Below are 20,717 nucleotides of genomic sequence, written 5' to 3'. Positions count from 1 at the left end.
AAACATATCATTTTTAGTGAACAAAGTGTGCCAATTCATGCATGAACCCAAGCTCAACCACTGGACAGCAGTCAAGCGTATCCTAAGATACCTTAAACAGACCATTAATCACGACCTTTTCTTTCTATATAACTCCACTTTTTCCCTTCATACTTACTCGGATGCTGACTGGGCTGGCTACCCAGAAGATTGACGTTGCACTAAGGGTTTTTGTATTTTTCTTGGCTATCATCTAATATCATGGATTTTCAGTAAAAAACACATAGTGGCCAGGTCAAGCACTGAGGCTGAATATAAGTCTTTAGCAAACACTACTACAGAATTAATCTGGTTGCAAACTCTCATCATGGAACTTGGATTTTCACTATCTCATCCTCCTGTATTATGGTGTGATAACCTAGAGGCAACATACCTCACTGCCAATCTAGTGTACCATTCACGCATTAAACACATGGATATTGACTTTCATTTTGTAAAGGATAGGGTGGCAGCACAAACACTTCAAGTCTCATTCTACAGTAGCAAGGATCAATTGGCTAGCATCTTCACCAAGCCCCTAGTTGCAGATAGATTCACTACACTAAGAATGAGTCTCACTGTGCGTGATTCCCCCAATGGACTCAAGGGGGCATGTCAACACAAGCGTACACAAGAAAATGACTCAGCTAGCAAGTTGGACAGTGATTTGGAAAACTCCATATCAGTAGAAGCTTCAAGAAAAATCTTGTGATTCTGTATTCTGTTTTATCTAGCAGCTAGTATATTCCATTATATTCCTTTTTATTCTTTTCTTATAGTTGTACTCGGGTTTATATATACTAACCTCATACAGTGTAAAATGCAGGGTGGAAATAAATAGAATTCTTGAATTCCTCTCTGTTGTCACTGTGCTATTAAGTCCCACATTGAATTGGCCATATCTACTTTTTTAATGCATATTATTTATTTTTTTCATTTCATTTTTAATGCACAATTTCTGAATCAACTTTTGATAGGATGAAAATTAGGTAGGGAGCAACACTATGATTTTATAAGGAGATGAAAATAATTAGTAGTTTTCAATCTATTGTCGGAGATAGAGTTTCATACAAGGAAAATGATAGTAAAAATATTAAATATGTCCACACCAAATGTGCCTATTATATATTTTTATTTCATTTTATTTTATTTTTTTCTTAATGGTTAAGGAAGTGACTATTAATGAATTTATATATATATATATATATATATTTTATTTTTTTCTTAATGGTTAAGATTATTTAAAACATGATTAAAGAAAAATAATAATAAAAACTTATTTGTACTACCGTGCACATTTGGTAAGCAAATTTAATAATCACCCTAGCATTATCCGTAAGTTCATCGTCGAGACAACATGAGCTTTCAGGGTAGGTTTGGATACAAACAAAACACACAATGAAGTTATATCTTAGAGCTATATCATTCATAACTCGTGAGCTCAAGGTGGCTAGACCCGTCTTGATCAATGTTTTAAGCTGTACTTTGCTATCTGTCTAACTTCTTGAAAACAATAAATATAAAGATTGAATCCTTGATGCATAACGATAACATTTGCATGCGTTATCATTAAGGCTTGATTTCAATCACTCATGGAAAGTCATTAGTTATATCTCAACTTATACTTCAAATCAACTAGTCATTGCCTACTGCATGCAATCCAAGATGTCATGATTGTATATGGCAGCGGGTGAATACTCTTGGATCAAAATTTGTTTAGTTTATTATTCATTGGTTTCTAAAAGAAAAATTATATTAAGAAGTCTTACACCACACACGTACTAAAGAAAAAAAAATAAAAAAAGATAAAAAATAAAGATCCATAATAATAGGTATGTGGAATAAGACTGTTGGATAGAAAGAACTCTTCTTAAAGGAAAGATCTACTTGGTAACCCTACACCACATACATGCCGAGAGAAAAAAATAAAAAGATAAAAAATAAAGATCCACATTAGCAAGTGTGTTGTAAGATTGCTGAGCAGTAGAACTCTTTTAATAGAAACATTGTACTCAACAGCCCTATATCACATACCTGCTGAAGAGAAAAATAAAGATATTAAAAATAAGAGTAACTCTACTCTTAGGCCATTAAGGACTCGTTTGGTTATACAGTTCAGATGAGATGATATGATGATGAGATATTTTGTTGAAAGTTGAATAAAATATTATTATAAGATAATTTTTTAATATTAGTTTAGTTTTGAGATTTTAAAAAGTTGAATTGTTTATTATATTTTATATAAAAATTTTAAAAAGTTATGATGATTAAATAAGATAAAATAGTTTGATTTTGTATAACCAAACCAACTCTCTAACACCACACATCAGTCGAGCTGGCTTTTTTTTATTTTTATTTTTATTTAAAAACGAATTGCTAGACTACTCCCTCCCTAACCCAACCGAATCCCCCTTCCCTCCATGACTCAGCCAAATCCAAAAGAACCCAAAAGATCAGTTTCATCAAACCAAAAAGTTCTAGAAATTCAAAGAACCCATTTAATCATAGCGTCTACAAAGAAAAAAAAATTGCTAAAGTATCCAAATACGTCTTGAATACGATAGGAATTAAGAAAAAACAATAGACTTCACAAAATATTTTCTTCTTTTATTCGGTTTCCAACTTAACAAACTCTACACTTCGTATGCTATAGTTACCAAAGGGGAAACCAAAAAACAAACAACATAGGTACTCTCTTTTTAGTACTCTCTCTCTAGACAAACAGTTGACGAGGATTACTGACCAACGAAAATTATCATTTGGGGCTGCGCTCAGTTCACACAAGTCTTCTTTGACCAAATTGCTCCATAGTTCTTCATTGTCTTTGTTTTGATAGGTGAGCAACACTCAAGAAAAAAAAAAAACAAGACATAAGATATAAACAAGGAGAAAATCTACTCCTAATCAGTTTTTCAGATCACACACCACACGAATCTTATGTGGCAAACTCGGTCTAATTTAAATCCGGTCCACTAAAACGAAATCGTCCCTTTCTCGTGTGCCTCTCCCTCCCTCTCAATCTGAATCCTTCTCCCCACTTCAGAAATCTCTCCCCTCACCAAATCCCTCTCCCCATTCGTCAATGACTCTCCCTCATTCTGAATCCCTCTCTCCCTTCAGAAAACCCAAACTTTATCTGTTGTGATTTTTGGTGCTTCGATTTTCTTTTCAAGTTCGAGTTGACAGAGGGCAATAAGTCTTTCAAATGAGAGCCCCATGTAGAATCGAACAACAAGCACTGATTTGAAGGTCTATAACAATCATTCGTCTTCAACCATTTTTAGGAGATTCTTTTGTAGAAAGTGTCTGGAATATATAGGATTTAGGGTTAAAATTCATTTTTTTTTTTTTTTTTTTGTTGGGGGGTTGAATTTTGAATGGAACAAGCTTTGGATATTAAGGGCAAGATCTTCACGAAGAAACGTTACGCGGAGAAGCCTCTAATGAAGAAGACGCGAGTCCTAATTTTTAATTTTTTTTTAGTATCTTTGTTTCATTTTCTGATTTTTCTCCTTCTAAAATACACTATTTCAGTGCATTTTATATGTTAATGTTTCTAAGTTCTATAACTTTTCGACGTTGAGAATTTTAAGGAGTTTGCAAGGATGTGCCATGGAACCTTTCAAGAGCAGTGGGCGTAAGAAAAATAGAGAAAAAAAAAAGGATTTCAAGAATAAAAAAGAAAGAGAAAACTTGAATGGGAAACCATAGCTTCAAAAATCTCGAGACATGAGCTAGTTGTGTGAATATGGGAGGGAGGAGAGTGGAATGGTCTCTCTAAAATGCATGCGTTTAATTAAATAAAAAAAAAGCCACATCACCAGTTTCGTATGGTGTATGTGGGGAGGAGGCTGATGAGTAGAACTTCTCATACACAAGAGGAGGAACAACGTTGAGAGCATATATAATGGATCATTTATGATAGACATCATAAATTCCCATTTGATTGAGATATCATTTTCGGTCTCTTCATCCTTCGTGGACTTTTAGAGCTCGTGTGTTCGTGAAGTTGGGTCTTCACTAATGAACGAGAACTTATTAGTTGAGGAGCAGAACAAAATTAGGATGAAGAGTTTGACAAGTTTAGTTTAAAAAATAACTTTTTTATCAAAAAATATATTTTGATGTCAAGAAACCGTAAGGGGGAGAAGGATTTCTCAAAGAGGGTAGACAACTAGGAATCAAGGCGAGATGAGATTTCTTAAATAGGTAGAGAGCTGAACGAATCAAGAGGGAGAGGGATGAGAGATTTCTCAGAGGGCAACTAGGGACTCTCAGAGGAGAGTTAGGGATTCACGATTTAACAATTGGACTAGACAATTTCTTAAACCAGATTTGCCACAAGTATGTAGTGTGTGATTTCAAAACCGGGCTAAAAATAAAATTATTCTAAAAATAAATAGCTAAAGAAGAGGAGGTGATATGAATAGATTAGTTGGGCCTCCTTTGCTTATCGAAACATAAAGCCTGGCCTGGAAATACCGGTTGCAGGCTGCAGCCGTTGAAATTCTCGTTTTGTCCCCGTCCTTCTCACGTGCTTCTCATGTGAGAAGCACCTTCCTTCCTGAAGGTCGTTTAGGGACAAGTCCCTAGTGTTCTTCGTCCCCATTTCCTCTACTGTCAAACTCACATCCCTCCCTACCGTCTCTCTCTCTACAGCTCCAATTCCTGATTTCCCAGTCTCGGGTTAGCTCCTGTCCCGTCTCTTCGGTGATTTCTTCGCGCCCAACTCTTAAGGTACCTAACTGATGTCTTAATCTACACGCTGAATCCGACTTACCTACTATCGAATCGGGGATAGATCCTAATTTCTATTCGTTTTTGGGCTTTAATTTGATCCTAATTTCTTATTACCCTCTGCTATCTGAATGACTCATTATACATCTAGTTCTAGGTGTACTAAGAGACACAAACGCATGTGATTGATAGCCTGTTATGTTAACTTGACATGGGGATTTTGCGCATTGAACAATCTGAGCTTGATATGCAGGGTGATTTTGAAAACACATTGACAGAAACAGGCGATTCACATGCACACACACACGCCATTGCTCCATATGCAGGAGATGCAGGGTTTGGATTCTCCGACCTAGGATGCTTTCGGTGATTAAGAACCGTAACTATTGCGGCTTTCAGCATTTTCAGCTTAATTTGGATTCTTTAACTTATTTCTGAAATGGGAACTCATATGCTGTGTTTACAGATGCATATGATAGACATGCATTGATTTTGAGCTTAAAGTGTGTATATCTTGCTGTGTGGCTTTCTATTTTAGCAGAAAGAGGCTTGCGTTTTTGAGGAATCTTAACTTGGAACTTGGTGATTGTGCATGGTTAGCTGTAGTAGACGCTGTTTTCTTCGGCTAAATTCGACAAAGAATTTTGCAGGTGCATAGAGTAAAGCTGTAGGGTTTTGGAATTTTGCCATCAGCATGGTGAGTTTGCATTACTAGCTTAAGATAAATCCAATGATTAAATCTGGTGTTCTGTCTGATGCAATGTTGGGCTGAAGTCAACAAAACAAGTGTTTTGACAATTTGTTTATCCCAGAATTACCTAATTGGAGCTTTCAAGCCAGCCTGCACCATTTCAATCACATTTTCCGATGGAAAAACACGCAAGCAGGTTCATTATCAATTTTCATTGTGTGCAGTTTTGTTTTAAGTACCAGATGTGTTTGATTTCATTTAAGGACGTGAAAAATATTGGGTAAAAGCGAATTTCTTGGTTTTTGAAGAACTTAATAACACTGTATATTATAGTATATGATGTAAATTTAATTCCTTTGACTGCTGATGATGGCTGTTGAAGAACTTACGGGGAGTTTTATTTATGGAAAGTGTTGGGTAACGACGGCTGAACTGGGGCTTATAACACCCTTTTTTTTTGGGGGGGGGGGGGGGGGGGGGGGGACTTAATGTCCAATGTGAATGCTCTCATCCACAATTTAATTTATACTGAAATAAAGTGTTTTGACTCATGGTCTTACAATATGCCTTTTTTTCCTTTTTATTTGCTCACTTAGGTTCCGCTAAAGAAGGAAAATGGTCACACAATCATGGTGCCCCTTTTCCAAAGTCAAGAAAACATTGCTGGGAAGGTATTTGATTGATAGAATATTTCTGAATGCCTTGTATTATAATGCAAAATAAAATCTCAATGTCTTAGCATTACTTGAAACACTTTTTTTTTTTAATCTTTTTCAATGCATTTAGTAACGGATCTTGTTGTCTTACTTCAGATTTCTATAGAACCATTTCAAGGGAAGAAGGTTGATCATAATGGTGTGAAAGTTGAGCTCCTTGGCCAGATAGGTATGGTTTTTGCTTCAATGTTTCAATGTGGTGCCCTGTCACTCATATGTTGAGAGAGATTGTGAGCAATTCATAGGAGAACATTTTTCTTTTCACCCCTGTTATGTATGGAGTTTTTGCTTGTACCAAATACTCCAAATTTTTGAAGTACAATGGCCAGAGGATTATTAACAAGGGTATATCTTAATCTTTAACTACCACAGCTTTTTTGGATGCTTATAATTTGTTTTTTTTTTTTTTTTTGAGGATTCTTTTGTGGTATACAATCTGTTTGTTATCTAAAACTTGTTGGGCTGGGTAGCCAACAGCAGAGCGGATAACTGCTAATTGCCACATTTCATTAGGATTGAAAGGAGATGGTGCAAGGGACCAGCTGGAAACAGCTGCTAATACCCAGTGGAATGCATTAGCTGTCCTAATTTTTATTTCTTATAGTTTGAATTGAAGTCATGCAGTTTTTGTTCAGGCATCTAACAAATGTCCAGTGGGCCTGTGACAGAATAATATCACACATGCCCTCTTATGTAATTTTTGGCCTTTTATCTTCTAGGTGGTCTTATTTACATGTTAATTTAAGAGAATTTCTGGCGAAAAAAATTATAATAATCTGAATCTCTGATCATTCTTCCACTGCTTTTATGCTTAGCGTTCTATTAGAAATTCCTCTGTATAAGAGAAATTGTTTATTCTTTCTAGCTCCTAACTTGTAATAGGTGTTGTCTTTCGTATACACCCTGCATACTTGGGCAACTTGTTTCAACAAAGTTTTATTTACTTATCACAAAAGAAAAGAGAAATTGTTCATTCTTGGCTAATCTTAAAGCAGATGGGCACAAAACCAATCTGACTGGCCATGGATCTGGCCTAGTTGTAGGACATAATATTAAACTTGATTATTATGCTTTCATGGTGATAATAGGTGATGCTTTAGATGAATTTATTGGACATTTGAAAAACAGAGGAGGAAATGAATGAGTAGTTTTTGGGAAGTCATGAATAGATCACTTGAAAGGATAAATCTTAGAAGCAATTGAGTAATGCATATGTCATTGTAAGGCATGGGACTTTGAAGATTTCAACACAGTGCATTTACTAGTTTTAAAAAAAAAAGAAACAAAAACCAAGACAAAAAATGTCATAAAACTCACTTGACATTTCCAATGTAGATTATCGGTGAGGGTTGTATTTGCATGACAACCCACAATTTCGTATGTTCTTTCCTTTGGATGACGCTATGCTAGTATATTTTAGCCTGATAGAGTACTGGCTATTAGAACGCTGTTTTTTTTCCTGGTAGCATGAATTTTTTTAAAATATGAAGAATGTAAAATGCTGTTTTAGAGTGACCAATTACCCCTGTTTGGCTTTGTCTTTTCTTAAAAGAACTGTATTGGTACAGATTTACACTCTGCTTACACCTCCGTTTTCTTTCTTTCTTTTTTATTTTATTTTTTTGTTTATTTTTCATTTAAGTTTTTTAGTTTTAAATTATCTCTTTTTAGTTTTATTGTCATATTGTTCTTCTGGTTCCTTTTTAATATCTTTTCCTTATCGCTAAGATGAATCTTTAACGATACTGTATTTTGATTGCAGAGATGTACTTTGATAGAGGCAACTTCTATGACTTTACTTCCCTTGGTAATATACTTCCTCCTCTTTCATTAGCTTTGACTATTGGATTTCAATATTGACTCCTCATTTTATTACTTGTTTCTAATTAACAACCCCCCCCCCCCCCCCCCCCCCCCCCCCCCCCCCCCCCCCCCCCCCCCCCCCCCCCCCCCCCAAACAACAAAAAAAAAAGCACATGTAAATATTTTACCCCTTACAATTTGATTTATGCCATCAGTTATTATGGTAAGATTTAAAAATGCACAAACAAATCAATTTGATGAGGGGTTTATTTAATGCTATTGTTTGTAGTTCGTGAACTGGATGTTCCTGGAGAAATATATGAGAAGAAAACATATCCATTTGAATTTTCCACCGTTGAAATGCCTTATGAGACATACAATGGGGTGCATGTGAGGCTTAGGTGAGCTATTAATCATATTGTAAGCTTTCAATTCTGACTGTGTATTCATATTTTCTGTTGGTATATGCTTTGTGGTATTTAACATTGACCACTTTTCATTGCTATAAAGATGATCCTTGTTCCTAGAGATGTTGAGTAAATTGTTAAGTGCTCGTGGATAATCTGCCCATGCTCCTAACTGTGGTCACCTACTTTATGATTGGTGAATAATGCATATTAGGCTAGGACGCCCTCCCCCCATCCCTTTCTTATGAGCTGATCAAATGTAGCAACATCCTTTTACTTGTGTGTTCAATCGTTTATTGACAGAACAAATGATATCTTTTTGGATAGGCTGTGATTAAACATTTTTAAACCTGTTTGCTTCTCGCACTCCCACAATTGAAGTTCAAGATATCTTAGCAACTGGGTGATGCAGCATTTTCTGATTCTTAGTTACTCAGCTCTCTTTAGGTATTGTGTACAGCTGCTTGCTTCTGGAAATGTTCTGATATTTAAAATTTTATTGGTTCTTTGTATACCACTAGTGTACTCAGGCTATGCCTCTTATATCAATAAAATTTACTTTTACCTATCAAAAAAAAAAAAAAACAAAGGAGAGAATCCTTAATCTATTCCCAGATCATTTTTCTTATAAGTAAAATGAAATTTTATTGAAACAAGTAGGCCTGGCTAGGTACACTAGAGAAATATACAAAAGAGAACACCTAGTTACTGGTTAGGAGCTAGAAATAGATGCAAGAAAATCATTAAAGCTAGCCCCATTAAATACAATATAAGAAGCCATAGAAATAAGGTGTGGAAAAAGAAACATCTGATTTCATTGGTAATGTTAATAATAAATCATATTAGTTTGCCAATTGCAAGTTGCCATATTATTTATCACGAGTAGTGTCTTATGGTAATGATGATGTTAATGTTGCAAACATGTTAATTGAAGGTCACAACCTTATTATTATTATTTTTTTTATGTCGGGGAACTTCTCCAAGGCAGGACCCTTCGGACTTACCCTTGCAGAGTAAACTCCGGTTTCGTGCACCGTACCCTCAAAAGTTTTCCTAGACGAAACTAGTTAAATCACTGGCTTTTCACCAGGGGGTGTGGCCTCAAATGATTGTTTGCACCCATGAGGTGTTGAACAAGGCCTTCACCCCAAGACCTTGAAGGGAGTGATATCCCAAGACCAAGGCCTTCACCGCTTGGGACCTTGAAGGGAGTGATACCCCAAGACCAAAGCCTTCACCACTTGGGCCAACCCCTTGGGGTTTGAAGGTCACAGCCTTATTATGATACCCCGTTTTTACGTGTATTTTCACTGAAGGAGTATTTTAATTTAATTAAAATATTAGTTCTTTTATTTTAATTTATTGTATTTTAATTGGATTTATTTAGTTGTAATATTTGTTTTGTGGAGCTTTCTTAATATTAATTATCGTTTTGAATTTAGATTGCTGTGTAATTTAATTTAGTTTGTTTTTGGATTTAAAATTTAGTTGTTACTTTTTACTAGTTATTTATTATATTTTAGTTTGGTGTGGTGTTTAAATTAATTTAGTCGTTTTATAGTTTTTAAAATTGTTTTCAAAATTGTTTTCGTCGGATCAGTTTCTGGACTCTAGAGGTGAGGATTGGACCTCATTTCTTTTCCCCATCTTTTCTTTTTCTCTTTTTTTTTTTTTTTTTTTTTTTTTTTTCTCTTTTTTCTTTTTCTTTTATTTCTTTTCTTCTTTCTTTCTTTTCTTTCTTCTCCTTCCCGTTTCTCCTCCTGTGCGCTACGCCCTCTCTCTCTCCTCACTATCGCCGGTTTCGTTCCACCGCCCAGAACCGCCGCTCGCCGGCGACGTGATCGACACCACCCACCCAGAAATCTTCCCCTCCGGCCGGCGCACCTCCCCACCAAATTTCACCTCCATCCGAGCCGCCGTTAACCGCCACGAGCTCCTCCAAGCCGCACGGTTTTTGTGCATTTCCGCCGCCGTCGTTCCACCTCCGGCCACCATCTCTTCACCACTTCATCACCTACCTCTTGCCGTCCTAAACCACCAATTTCCAGCTCCGATCTGTGGCCGGAGCAGCTCCCATGAGCTCAACTCCATTTTGCCGTTTTTTCACTTCCACCGCCACCCACGGCCAACTCTCACTTCCATTAGCTTCATAAACACCTTTAGGCCATTCCCTATCAATCCCAAGTCTTGGTTTGTCCCCGTTCAAAAGTGGGTATTTTACAACCCACGGCCACAGTGTATTTTACACTGTTACGTTGCTTTTTCTCCGCCGTTTGCAGCTCCTTGATCCTTCGAAAATTATCATATAGCGCTGTAAGTATTTTTCAAATTCTATTTTAGATTTAATTATATTATTGCTTTTACAATAAATTCATTGACTGGTTGGTTATTCCGGACTGAGTCCGAGGAGTCGGGGGTCGGATGGATTTGAGGACGGAGTTGTTTGTTATTGTTGATATTGTTATTTGTTGGATAAATTGTGTTTTGAGGTGTGCATTGCATGGTGCATTCATGTACATGTATTAAATTGAGAAAAATTGGTTTTATTTGTGAAAATGGATTTTCGGGTGCGTGTGTATCATGACCCCAAGCCGGGATGGGGTATTATATCGGTGGAGCTCCTCTGGTCACTCGGGAGTGGATAATACTGAGTGAAATCCCCTGAGTTGTCACTGGGCGACGACCGGATCGCATGATACGGTAACGCTGTCGTGTCGACTCCGTGGTCCCTAGGCTGGCGGGGACTAGAGGATGGCCTGGTCCAGGTACGCGCTGGGCGTTAGACTGGGCATCGCTCGTTTAGGTGTCACATGTGTAGTCGTTACCTGCGGTGTGTCACAGGAGTCAGAGTGTGCGGATGATCCTTAGGGGAGATCATGGTGCACGCAATAAATTGGAACGAGTTTTGGATATTGGATACGGGCCATTTTCTGGAAAAATGGCGAGGTTATGTTTGAGGTTAATGTGATCCATTTTCTGAGAAAATTGTGGTTTTCTTGATTTGGGCCATTATCTGGGATAATGGCAAGGACTGGTTTTAAAGGATATGTTTTTTGGGCCAAAATGAGTTTTTTGGCGTGCGTGGAAAAATGTGGATTTTTGGGATATGTGCATTTGGCATCATTTCATGCATATTGTTGAGTTTAATATATTTTTATCTTGTGGCGTTTGGAATGTTACTTACCTGCGGCACCATTTTGGTACCGTAGATTTTGATGCAGATGTCGAGGAGGAGGAGGAGGCTGAGCCGGAGGAGGCGGCTCTGCCAGAGTTTTGATTTGGAGTTTTATGCCTTGTAGTTTGGTTTTGGAACGATATTTGAGACTTGTAATATTTTATTATATATGTTTTAAACAGGTTTGTATTAAACAAAAAATTCTAGTATTTAGTTATAAGACTTTTATTATCCGTTGCCTGTTTTTGTTGTACACTTGTTGCATGTATACACACTTGGCACTTGGCGACAGGACGGTGACCCGTGTTGTCATCATCCCAACGTTTCAATTTCCACGTGTCCGTACGTGGGAATTGGGGGCGTCACACTTATTGAAATATATTTGATTTTTAATTGCTTTTTTTTAAAAGGAAAAATTATGGTGAGTATCATTTCAGTACCTTTGGCAGTCTCAAATTTAATTACCTTTATTTTATAATCATTTTCTAATCTTTATTTTGTTAGAGGATATGATTAAGTGAGTGTTAACTTGCTTCCTATGAATAAAATTTCTTGATTACCCACCCATAAAAAATAAAGTGAGTGTTAGCGTTCTACTGTACATTGTTCTTTGATTATACATACATATACATATACATATACATATATATATATATATCTATATATATATTGATAAGTGCAAAATTATAATTTTTTGGATCTCCCCTGTGCAGGTATGTCGTGAAAGTTACCATCACTCGTGGTTATGCTGGCAGTATAATGGAACACCAGGATTTTGTGGTAGCAGCTCCCTCTCTCCCTCTCCTTCTCTATATATATTAGTGATTGGTAATTAGTTTGTTTGGGAATTATAAACATGCAATACCTTATGCTGCAAAAGTACCTCCTGAAGTTCTACCTAGTGATTACTTCTTATATCTGGTGTTAAAAAATAATTTTTATGCATGGAGTAATGACTTTGGAGGGGAAGCTCTAATGTATCCTCTAACCAAAAAATAAAAAAATAAAAAATAAAAATTCTGACTGTTTGTTGTGCATTAGTTTCTTTCAAAAAATACTTTTGCAAAGCGGTTGCCATTCACAATTTTTCCTGTTTCGGTGTAGATTTAAAAATTGTCACTAATGTTACAAAAGTTACCTTATAATTTATTTTCCAGTGCTATTTACATTAGAGCTATTGTGGTATCTCATTTCTGGTTTATATTGATGTCTTTATTTTGGCATCAGGTTCGAAATTATTCCTCACCACCATCCATTAACAACAGCATCAAGGTGAGTACTGTAATATATGATTTATTTGGTAAACCTTTTGTCTGTTTGCTGCTGTCTTGTTTTAAAGGACCATAATTAATGCTTTTCAGTGATTATCATACATCAAGAGGATTTTTAAAACAAACAGTGTGTTGAATATGCGCTATCAATGCTTTCCTCATGTATATTGCCTGTGTACCAGGGCTCTGCCTATTTCTATGAATATAATATCTTTGATTACCTATAAACAAAAAAAAAAGGAATATGCGCTATCAATGGAGTGAAAATCCTTGCTTTTGATTGCATATTTTAGAGGTTCTGTTGCATTTGTATAATCCACTGTGCAGCAAATTAACGAGAGTGGGGATTCTCATAATTTGCATCTTGTATGCAGATGGAAGTTGGAATTGAAGATTGCCTACACATTGAGTTTGAGTATAACAAAAGCAAGTATGTTGAACAGTATAACTGGGATTTTTCAGTTGGTATTGAAGATTGCCTGATCATGACTATAGTTAAACCTGGCCTTATAGGGTGGTTCCATCTGTACACAGTTGCTAGTCTAGTCAGCAATTCATTGTTTTGTAGGTTAACTATTAAGGAGTACAGATTAAATTTAATTGATTAATTTAGCATAAATTGAAGGGGAGGATCTTTGTCATTGCTTATCGGTGTTACAATATGCAGGTATCACCTGAAAGATGTTATAATTGGCAAGATATATTTTCTTCTTGTAAGAATCAAGATAAAAAATATGGATCTGGAGATCAGGAGACGAGAATCAACGGGTTCAGGTGCCAATACCCATGTTGAGACAGAGACACTTGCTAAATTTGAGCTGATGGATGGTGCTCCTGTTAGAGGTATGCTAAGAATTATTCTTCTGCTTTTCTTCTTATCCCAACCAATATAACACCAACAAATAGATGGGAGATGGTCACAGCAACAAAGAGAACAACCATGCTTATACATACAATAAACAAAGAAACCATGCTTATACATACAATAAACAAAGGAAGATTCTATTTGCAGTCCCCAAACTGCGCACGACTAAATGAAACGAATCCCCCTTCCTCATTTCCTCAGTTGTAGCCTTTTTCATTTACTCAGTTCCCTCCCTGCTTCCCCCTTCCCCTTCGTCCTACTCTGAAACCCCTTCCCCCTTCTATCTAAAACGAATTGTTCGAGTGGCGAGCTTACGACTGTAAATCCCTCAGATCACATGAGCTTTGGGAAAAAGGAAGAGACTTGAGCTAGGCCATGGCCGGAGACACCATCTGGGGAACGAGAGGCTTTGAGTTTTTGCTGGACAGGTAGAGTAAATAGGCTTCTAGCAGTGCTCTCAATGTCATCAAGAAGGTTTTGAGAGATGTTTTGATTTGTAACTTAGAACACACCCCAAGTTTTACATGCATGGCCTACTATTGTGAGAGCGTATGGGTCATAGAGATCGACATCTGGTATGGACTTTGAGTAAATAGTCTTCTAGCAGTGCTCTCAATGTCATGAACAAGGTTTTGAGAGATGTTATGATTTGTAACTTAGAACACACCCCAAGTTTTACTTGCATGGCCTACTAGTGTGAGAGCATTTGGGTTATAGAGATCAACATCTGGCATGGACTCTGAGCTAAATGAGTCACCACCTGAAGGAGAAGACTCGACATCGAGTTGTCCCCATGTGTACGAGTTAGGTAACTCTTGGAGTGAGGTGAAGTCAACGTGTTTGTGATACAGGTGGACAGGATGGGCTCTAAAGGAGTCTTGAAGGCATAGTGAAAGTAAGGTTGTACGACAACCGACGACATCGGCCGGCATCGACGCAAACCGACCGCTGGAGCACGGAATCAGTCGGCCGGCAGTAGAAATTCCTTAAAACCGATGTTGGCTGGTTCAGTTCTAGTTTGAACTGGATTCAAATAGCCGAACCGGCCAATTAAATAAATATATATATATTTTTAAAATATATCTTAGGTAAACGATGTCGTTTCACTTAAGTATAAGTGAAATGTCGTCATTTTAGACCTAACGTATACAAAAAAATATAAATGAAACAACGCCATTTGGTCTTAAACCAAATATATAAGTGAAACGAACCAACCGGCGTTTTTTCAATTTGAGCCCGTCTTCTTCCTCCTCCCCTATTCTTCTCCAGTCCGATTTTTCTCACTCACTCACTCTCTCTCCTCTCTTAGATGAAGCTTTACTCCATGGCCACCGACCGAGAAGCCGCTGGAATCGGCATGGCCGGTATTCCTCCTACGGCCACCGACCGAGAATCCGCCGGAATCGGTATGGCCGGTATTCCTCCTACGGCCACCGACCGAGAATCCGCCGGAATCGGTATGGCCGGTATTCCTCCTACCCAGCGGCCAGTTCAGTTGGTCTTCCTCTCAAAATCTTCTCTATAGGTCAGTTTCGGTTTTTGACAAAAACCAATGTTAAAAACCGAAACCGCAGCAGTCGGTTTTCACCCCTAAGTGAAAGTTTTGCTGTGAGGGCTTTGTATAAGCGAGAGCTAGGGATTAGATTAGAAAGAGAGAGGAGGCCAATGGTGGTGGAGGACAGAGATTGAAGAGTGGACAGAGATTGAGTGGAGAGAGGCAAAGGCTTGAAAAAAACTGAATCGAAAATTAGGGGTTGGAAGTCTGGAAGATGGCCTTCAGGGAATTAATGTAATTTAACCAAATTTTTAAAGTTTTTCGGTAATTTACTGCATTTTGTGTGCATGGGGACTGTATGTAGATGAACTCATAAACAAAACACATGTTTTCCCTATAAAGAAGTAAAAGAAAACAAGGTTAAATACAAAATTTATCTATGTGGTTTGCCTTACAGCCAATTTGTTCCATGTTTTTCAATTGAACTTTGCTCTCCTTGTGGTATTAAGATTTTTCAAATTGGTCCTGCTTTTAGAATTTCAATGCTAAATGGTTAACAATGTTAATGCGGCATGCCATGTGGCCTTGATGGTTTTACCATGGGTTTTGTCCAAGCTTGTTGGAAAGTGATCAAGGGTGACCTTATGCAGGTCTTTCAAGATTTTCATACTAATGCCATATTTGAAAAGAGTCTTAATGTTACTTTCTTAGCACTCATTCCCAAAAAGATGGGGTCTGTGGATGTTGGAGATTATTGCCCCATTAGCCTTGTGAATGGGGTTTACAAGATTCTTTCTAAAGTGTTAGCGAATCAATTGAGTACGGTGATGGAAAAGTTAATTTTGAAGCCGCAAAATGCATTGGTCAAAGGTAGGCAAATCATTCGGACTTAATTGCAAATGAAGTTTTGGATGGACGACTCAAATCTAGAGAACCCGGGTTACTTTACAAATTAGACATGAGAAAGCCTATGATCATGTCAATTGGAAGTTCCTACTTTATTTACTTGCAAGATGTGGCTTTGGGGAGAAATGGTAGAAATGGTTAGAGTTTGCATCTCTATAGTTCGATTCTCTATCTTGCTGAATTGTTCACTGGTGGGTTTCTTTGACTCCTCCCGTGGTTTGAGATAGGAGAATCCTCTCTCCCCTTTACTTTTTTTTATTCGACATAGAATCTCTCAGTAAGATGATTGTGGGTCTTGTGGAAGGTTGTTTTCTTTATGGTTTCTCAGTGGGGAATGGCGATTATGGCTCCATTGATATTTCTCACTTGCTTTTTGTTGATGATACTCATCTTTTGTGGAGCTAATCTCGGGCATATCCAATCTTTGAGGGCTTTACTTCTTTGTTTTGAAGCCGTCTTAGGTTTGAGAGTTAATCTCTCAAAGTCTGAATTGGTGCCGGTGGGGGCTGTCCCTGAAACGAAAAATTTAGCCTCTCTTGGGATGTAAGGTATCATCTCTACCCCTGAAATTTCTTGGCTTACCATTGGGTGCTCCCTTTAAACCAGAGAGGATTTGGAATGGTGTGATGGAAAAGGTGGAGCGCAAATTGTCTTCTTGAAAGAGGTTGTATTCGTCTAAAGGGGGTAGACTCATTTTGATTAAAAGTACTCTTTCTAACTTACCCACCTATTTTCTGTCCTCTCTCCTGCTCCCCATAAAGGTTGCCAACCGTATTGAAAAGCTACAACGAGACTTCTTGTGGAAGAGTTCAAATTTCATTTGGTTAATTGGTCAATTGCATGTACTCCAATTTCTGGTGGTGGATTGGGGATTCATAACTTGATGAAATTTAGCAAAGCACTAAGATTCACAGCTTGGGGAGGCTCAACGAGGATGGTGCTCGAATGATGTATGCGGCCCATATGGTGTGAGTTTGTGGAAATACATTAGGAGACATTGGGACATCTTTTAAAGACATGAACATATTGTGGTGGGTGAGGACTCATGTTAGATTTTGGTATGACAAATGGCGTGGTGAACGAAGCCTCCAAAACACCTTTCTTGCCATTTTTGAGCTCACACGAGAGAAGGATGGAGTGATAGCCCATCTCTTGGTCTTTTCTGGCGGCTTCCCTCAATGGAATGTAGATTTCATTAGGGCAACTCAAGATTGGGAGTTGGAGACTATCATAGAGTTCTTTGCGGCATTGTATTCTGTAAGCATGACAGAGATTACCATAGATAAGATGAATTGGAGCTCCTTCATTAAAGGTAAAATCACTCTCAGATTTTTTTACCAAGTTCTAATGAGCCTTGGAATGACCATGTTCCCATGGAAGAGTAATTGGTAGACGAAAGCTCCTTCAAAAGTAGCTTTTTTTTTGTATGGACAATATCATTGGACAAAATCCTCACCATAGATAATTTAGGGAAACGCCGGGTCATTGTGTTAGACTGGTGTTGTATGTGTAAGGAGAATGGTGAATCAGGAGATCATTTGCTTTTACACTACAAGGTGGCTAGGACCATGTGGGATGATTTTTTCACGAGAATTGAATTGTCATGGGTCATGCCTCTTGAGATGGTGGATATTTTTGCAAGTTGGAGAGGCCTCCGAGGTAACTCACAAGTGGCAGCAATATTGAGAATGGTTCATATATTTATGTGTTGGTGTATTTGGCAGGAGGGAAATGATAGAAGCTTTGAAGATCGCGAGAGAACAATGGATGAGCTTAACGTTTTCTTTTTTAAGTTGTCCTTGTGGGTGAGGCCATTGTTTGTAATGGGCTAGAAGTCCATGATTTTCTCCTTTCTATTGTAAACTCTAATTAGGTAATTCTCATGTATACTTCCTGTATACTTAGGCTTTGCCTACTTCTATTAATAAAATTTCTTGATTACCTATCAAGAAATGCGGCATGCCATGTGTCAGAAAAATTTAAAAACGTAAAAAAATGTTAAGAAGATGGTAAAAAATAAAAATAAAGAATGAAAACTTAAAAAAACCAGAAAATGATAAAAAATTCAAAAATCCCCAAAAACGTGAAAACAATAAGATAAAAACTTCAAAAAGTTGGAAAATAAAACTTAAAAACCAAAAAGAGATGAATAAACGAAAAATATTAAACTAGAAAAGAGCAAAAACAAAAAAAAAAGAAGTGCAAAAAAGGGGCAATGGATATGAATATGAATCAGCATCATCTTGTGGCGGATAATGGATATGAATCAGATTTTGGATCAATCTATATTTTGATTGATTGCCTCCATTTTGTTGTTGCTAGCAAATACCACCATTTTTAGTCTTGGATCTTCCAATCCAACATTCCCCCTTGCGCTTACATCTCATCCCCAAGACATGATCTGCATAGAGTGCCCCATGGTTCCTCAAGTGCCAGTCACAGAGAGGAATGCCATCAACCAGGGTGCCATGACCACTAACTACTTCTTTCCCCCTCGGGCTCTACATTTCAAGTGGCTCTACATTTCAAGTTTATTATCCTAGATGTCTCCTCTACTCTATCATGGGCCTAGCCCCTTATTCTATCTTATCTACTGCCTTGCTCCTTGGCTCCCTATAGCTCCAGCTGATCAAATTGTAATAGCTTTCTTCTTGGGTGGCTCGCACCATGGGTGGTATTGCTGAGCTAGAGTGGGCTCAGCAGTCTTGTCTCTTGGTGCACGTGTAAAGGCATAATTAGTTCCTCAAAATCTCACTGCACTGACCATAGTAAACTCCTTATTCTACCAAAGTAGAGATCTGATTTAAATGACCAGGTAGAATTTCACTTTGTAATGCTGCAAACAGTGCAAAGGATGAATCCTTTTCCTTTCCCACCAACCATGGGAGCGCCTAGTGCACAGAGGAGGAAAGTTCATTTTCCTTTCATGAAAGTAGCTCATAAAATAGGGATGGCCAGTCAAAAGTTAGGTTCCTTTGAGAGCAAATTTCAAAATCAACAAGGATCATAGGAACGAAGGGAGTCTAGTACTGGGACGCAGCTCCAGTTTTTTTCTAGTATGGAGGCAGTAGTGGAATACTTTCATTGGTGTTCTTGTTCATTTCGTGGGCTCTATATCGTTCTCATTATAAAGACCTCTTTTCTTCCACTATTGAATCATTATAGGAGAAAACCATGTGGTTTTATGATTGGTTAATTGATTTTTTTTCAAGTATAATTCGCTTGTTCAGTTAAGGCGGCTTTAGTGATTTTCTGTCTACCTTCCAACTACAAGTTGTTACTAGTTGGCATAGTAAAATGTTTATGAATGGAATTTTAACAGGATCAGTTTGATCGTTCTAGAAATCACATGGAGTAAATGTTCAATTGAAAAGCACTAGGAGAACTTGACTTGAGACAAACCGCAGAGTCCGATTTTTTATATAGCCCTAAAATAAACAAACATGCATTTAATGACATGAAACTGACCGAATCTGTTCAGTTATTGGGATAATCATGTCAAAGGTAACTGCAGTTATAAGATAAATTTCTTAAGGTTCTGAATTTTCAAATGACAGTTATGTTATTTGATTGCCCATAACTGGAATGGCTGATCATCATTTGCTTGAATTTACAGGTGAATCAATTCCAATCAGACTGTTCCTTAGCCCTTATGAACTGACTCCTACGCATCGAAATATCAATAACAAATTCAGTGTGAAGTATTATTTGAATCTTGTTCTAGTTGATGAAGAGGACCGGCGGTACTTTAAACAGCAGGAAATCACTATATATAGGCTTCAGGAAACTTCTTCCTGATTACGTATCTTTACAGGTTTGGAAGGGAAGAGAAGACTAATTGTCTCATAGACACCTTGTAAAGCTTCTTTAGGTTTCATTTCGTTACAGATTCCATTTTTTTTTCTTTTTCCCCAATGAAGGTTAGAATGGCTTGGTGGTACTCTTGCCTAGTGAAAGCTTTGTTACGATATAGTCACAAATTATGTAACATGAGCCATGCTGGGGGGGGGGAAGATCTCTGCTCGTTGTTATGATACAATGAACTATTATCTGAAACCAGCTTTTGTGACTTACTGTTGTAGCAAAACTCTCTACTTTGTTTGAAACTATATAGAGCATCCTCTGTATTTTTAACTTTTGTTGCTTTTTGTATTGTATTTTATTTTAAGAGACTGTTGTGTCCTTCAGAATGCAATGATTACTCTTTCCTCCTGATGATTTTCTTCTATACGATTTATTAGGTTGTTTGGAATTTATTGTTGGAACCATCTGGCCAATATCTCAACATCCATTGCTGAATTAGAAGGACAATCAGCCTCAACTTCAGCTTAATAGATGTTGAGAAACTTAACAATTCGATCTTGGAGGATCACTAAGCCTCTTGTGATGATTTCTAGGACTTTGAAGTTCCAAGAGTTATCGACAGGATAACAGTTCCAACTTACTAGATTCGGTACTGTTTCTAGGGGAGTGAGGGTTGTTACATTATGTTCAAGACCATGGTAGTGTTGAGCCAGAGGTTGAATTTTCTGAGCTTCCCTCCTTAATTATTGTGATTATTATTCTTTAAGTAAGGTTGCGTGAACATTTCGTTGCTTTAATTGGGATCTTGTGCCTGAGATCTTTGTTACTG

At 37.5% G+C, this 20,717-nt stretch overlaps 1 protein-coding gene across 12 annotated transcripts; it reads left to right on the top strand.

Annotated features, from left to right (window-relative positions):
• Positions 1–4,588: 4,588 nt before the first annotated feature.
• Positions 4,589–20,685, top strand: LOC122310918 (vacuolar protein sorting-associated protein 26A-like). Of its 12 annotated transcripts, none has more exons than XM_043125180.1 (13): positions 4,589–4,755; positions 5,009–5,134; positions 5,297–5,452; positions 5,568–5,642; positions 6,043–6,117; positions 6,259–6,331; positions 7,925–7,969; positions 8,255–8,366; positions 12,261–12,327; positions 12,775–12,819; positions 13,193–13,248; positions 13,486–13,661; positions 20,326–20,685. In XM_043125180.1, the coding sequence occupies exons 3-13, from the start codon at positions 5,450–5,452 to the stop codon at positions 20,385–20,387; spliced, it is 789 nt and encodes a 262-aa protein (XP_042981114.1). In that variant the 5' UTR covers positions 4,589–4,755; positions 5,009–5,134; positions 5,297–5,449; the 3' UTR covers positions 20,388–20,685. The 12 variants fall into 12 exon arrangements, with proteins under 12 accessions (XP_042981114.1, XP_042981112.1, XP_042981104.1 ...); XM_043125178.1 differs by lacking the exon at positions 20,326–20,685 and adding an exon at positions 19,701–20,218 and having other exon boundaries at positions 5,009–5,121; positions 5,406–5,452; XM_043125170.1 differs by lacking the exon at positions 20,326–20,685 and adding an exon at positions 19,701–20,218 and having other exon boundaries at positions 5,009–5,121.
• Positions 20,686–20,717: the final 32 nt, after the last annotated feature.

Source organism: Carya illinoinensis, chromosome 5, assembly GCF_018687715.1.
Source record: "Carya illinoinensis cultivar Pawnee chromosome 5, C.illinoinensisPawnee_v1, whole genome shotgun sequence".
In the NCBI taxonomy this organism is placed as follows: domain Eukaryota; kingdom Viridiplantae; phylum Streptophyta; class Magnoliopsida; order Fagales; family Juglandaceae; genus Carya; species Carya illinoinensis.
The sequence above is the reverse complement of the archived record's forward strand: the minus strand, read 5'-3'. Positions and strand labels throughout refer to the sequence as shown.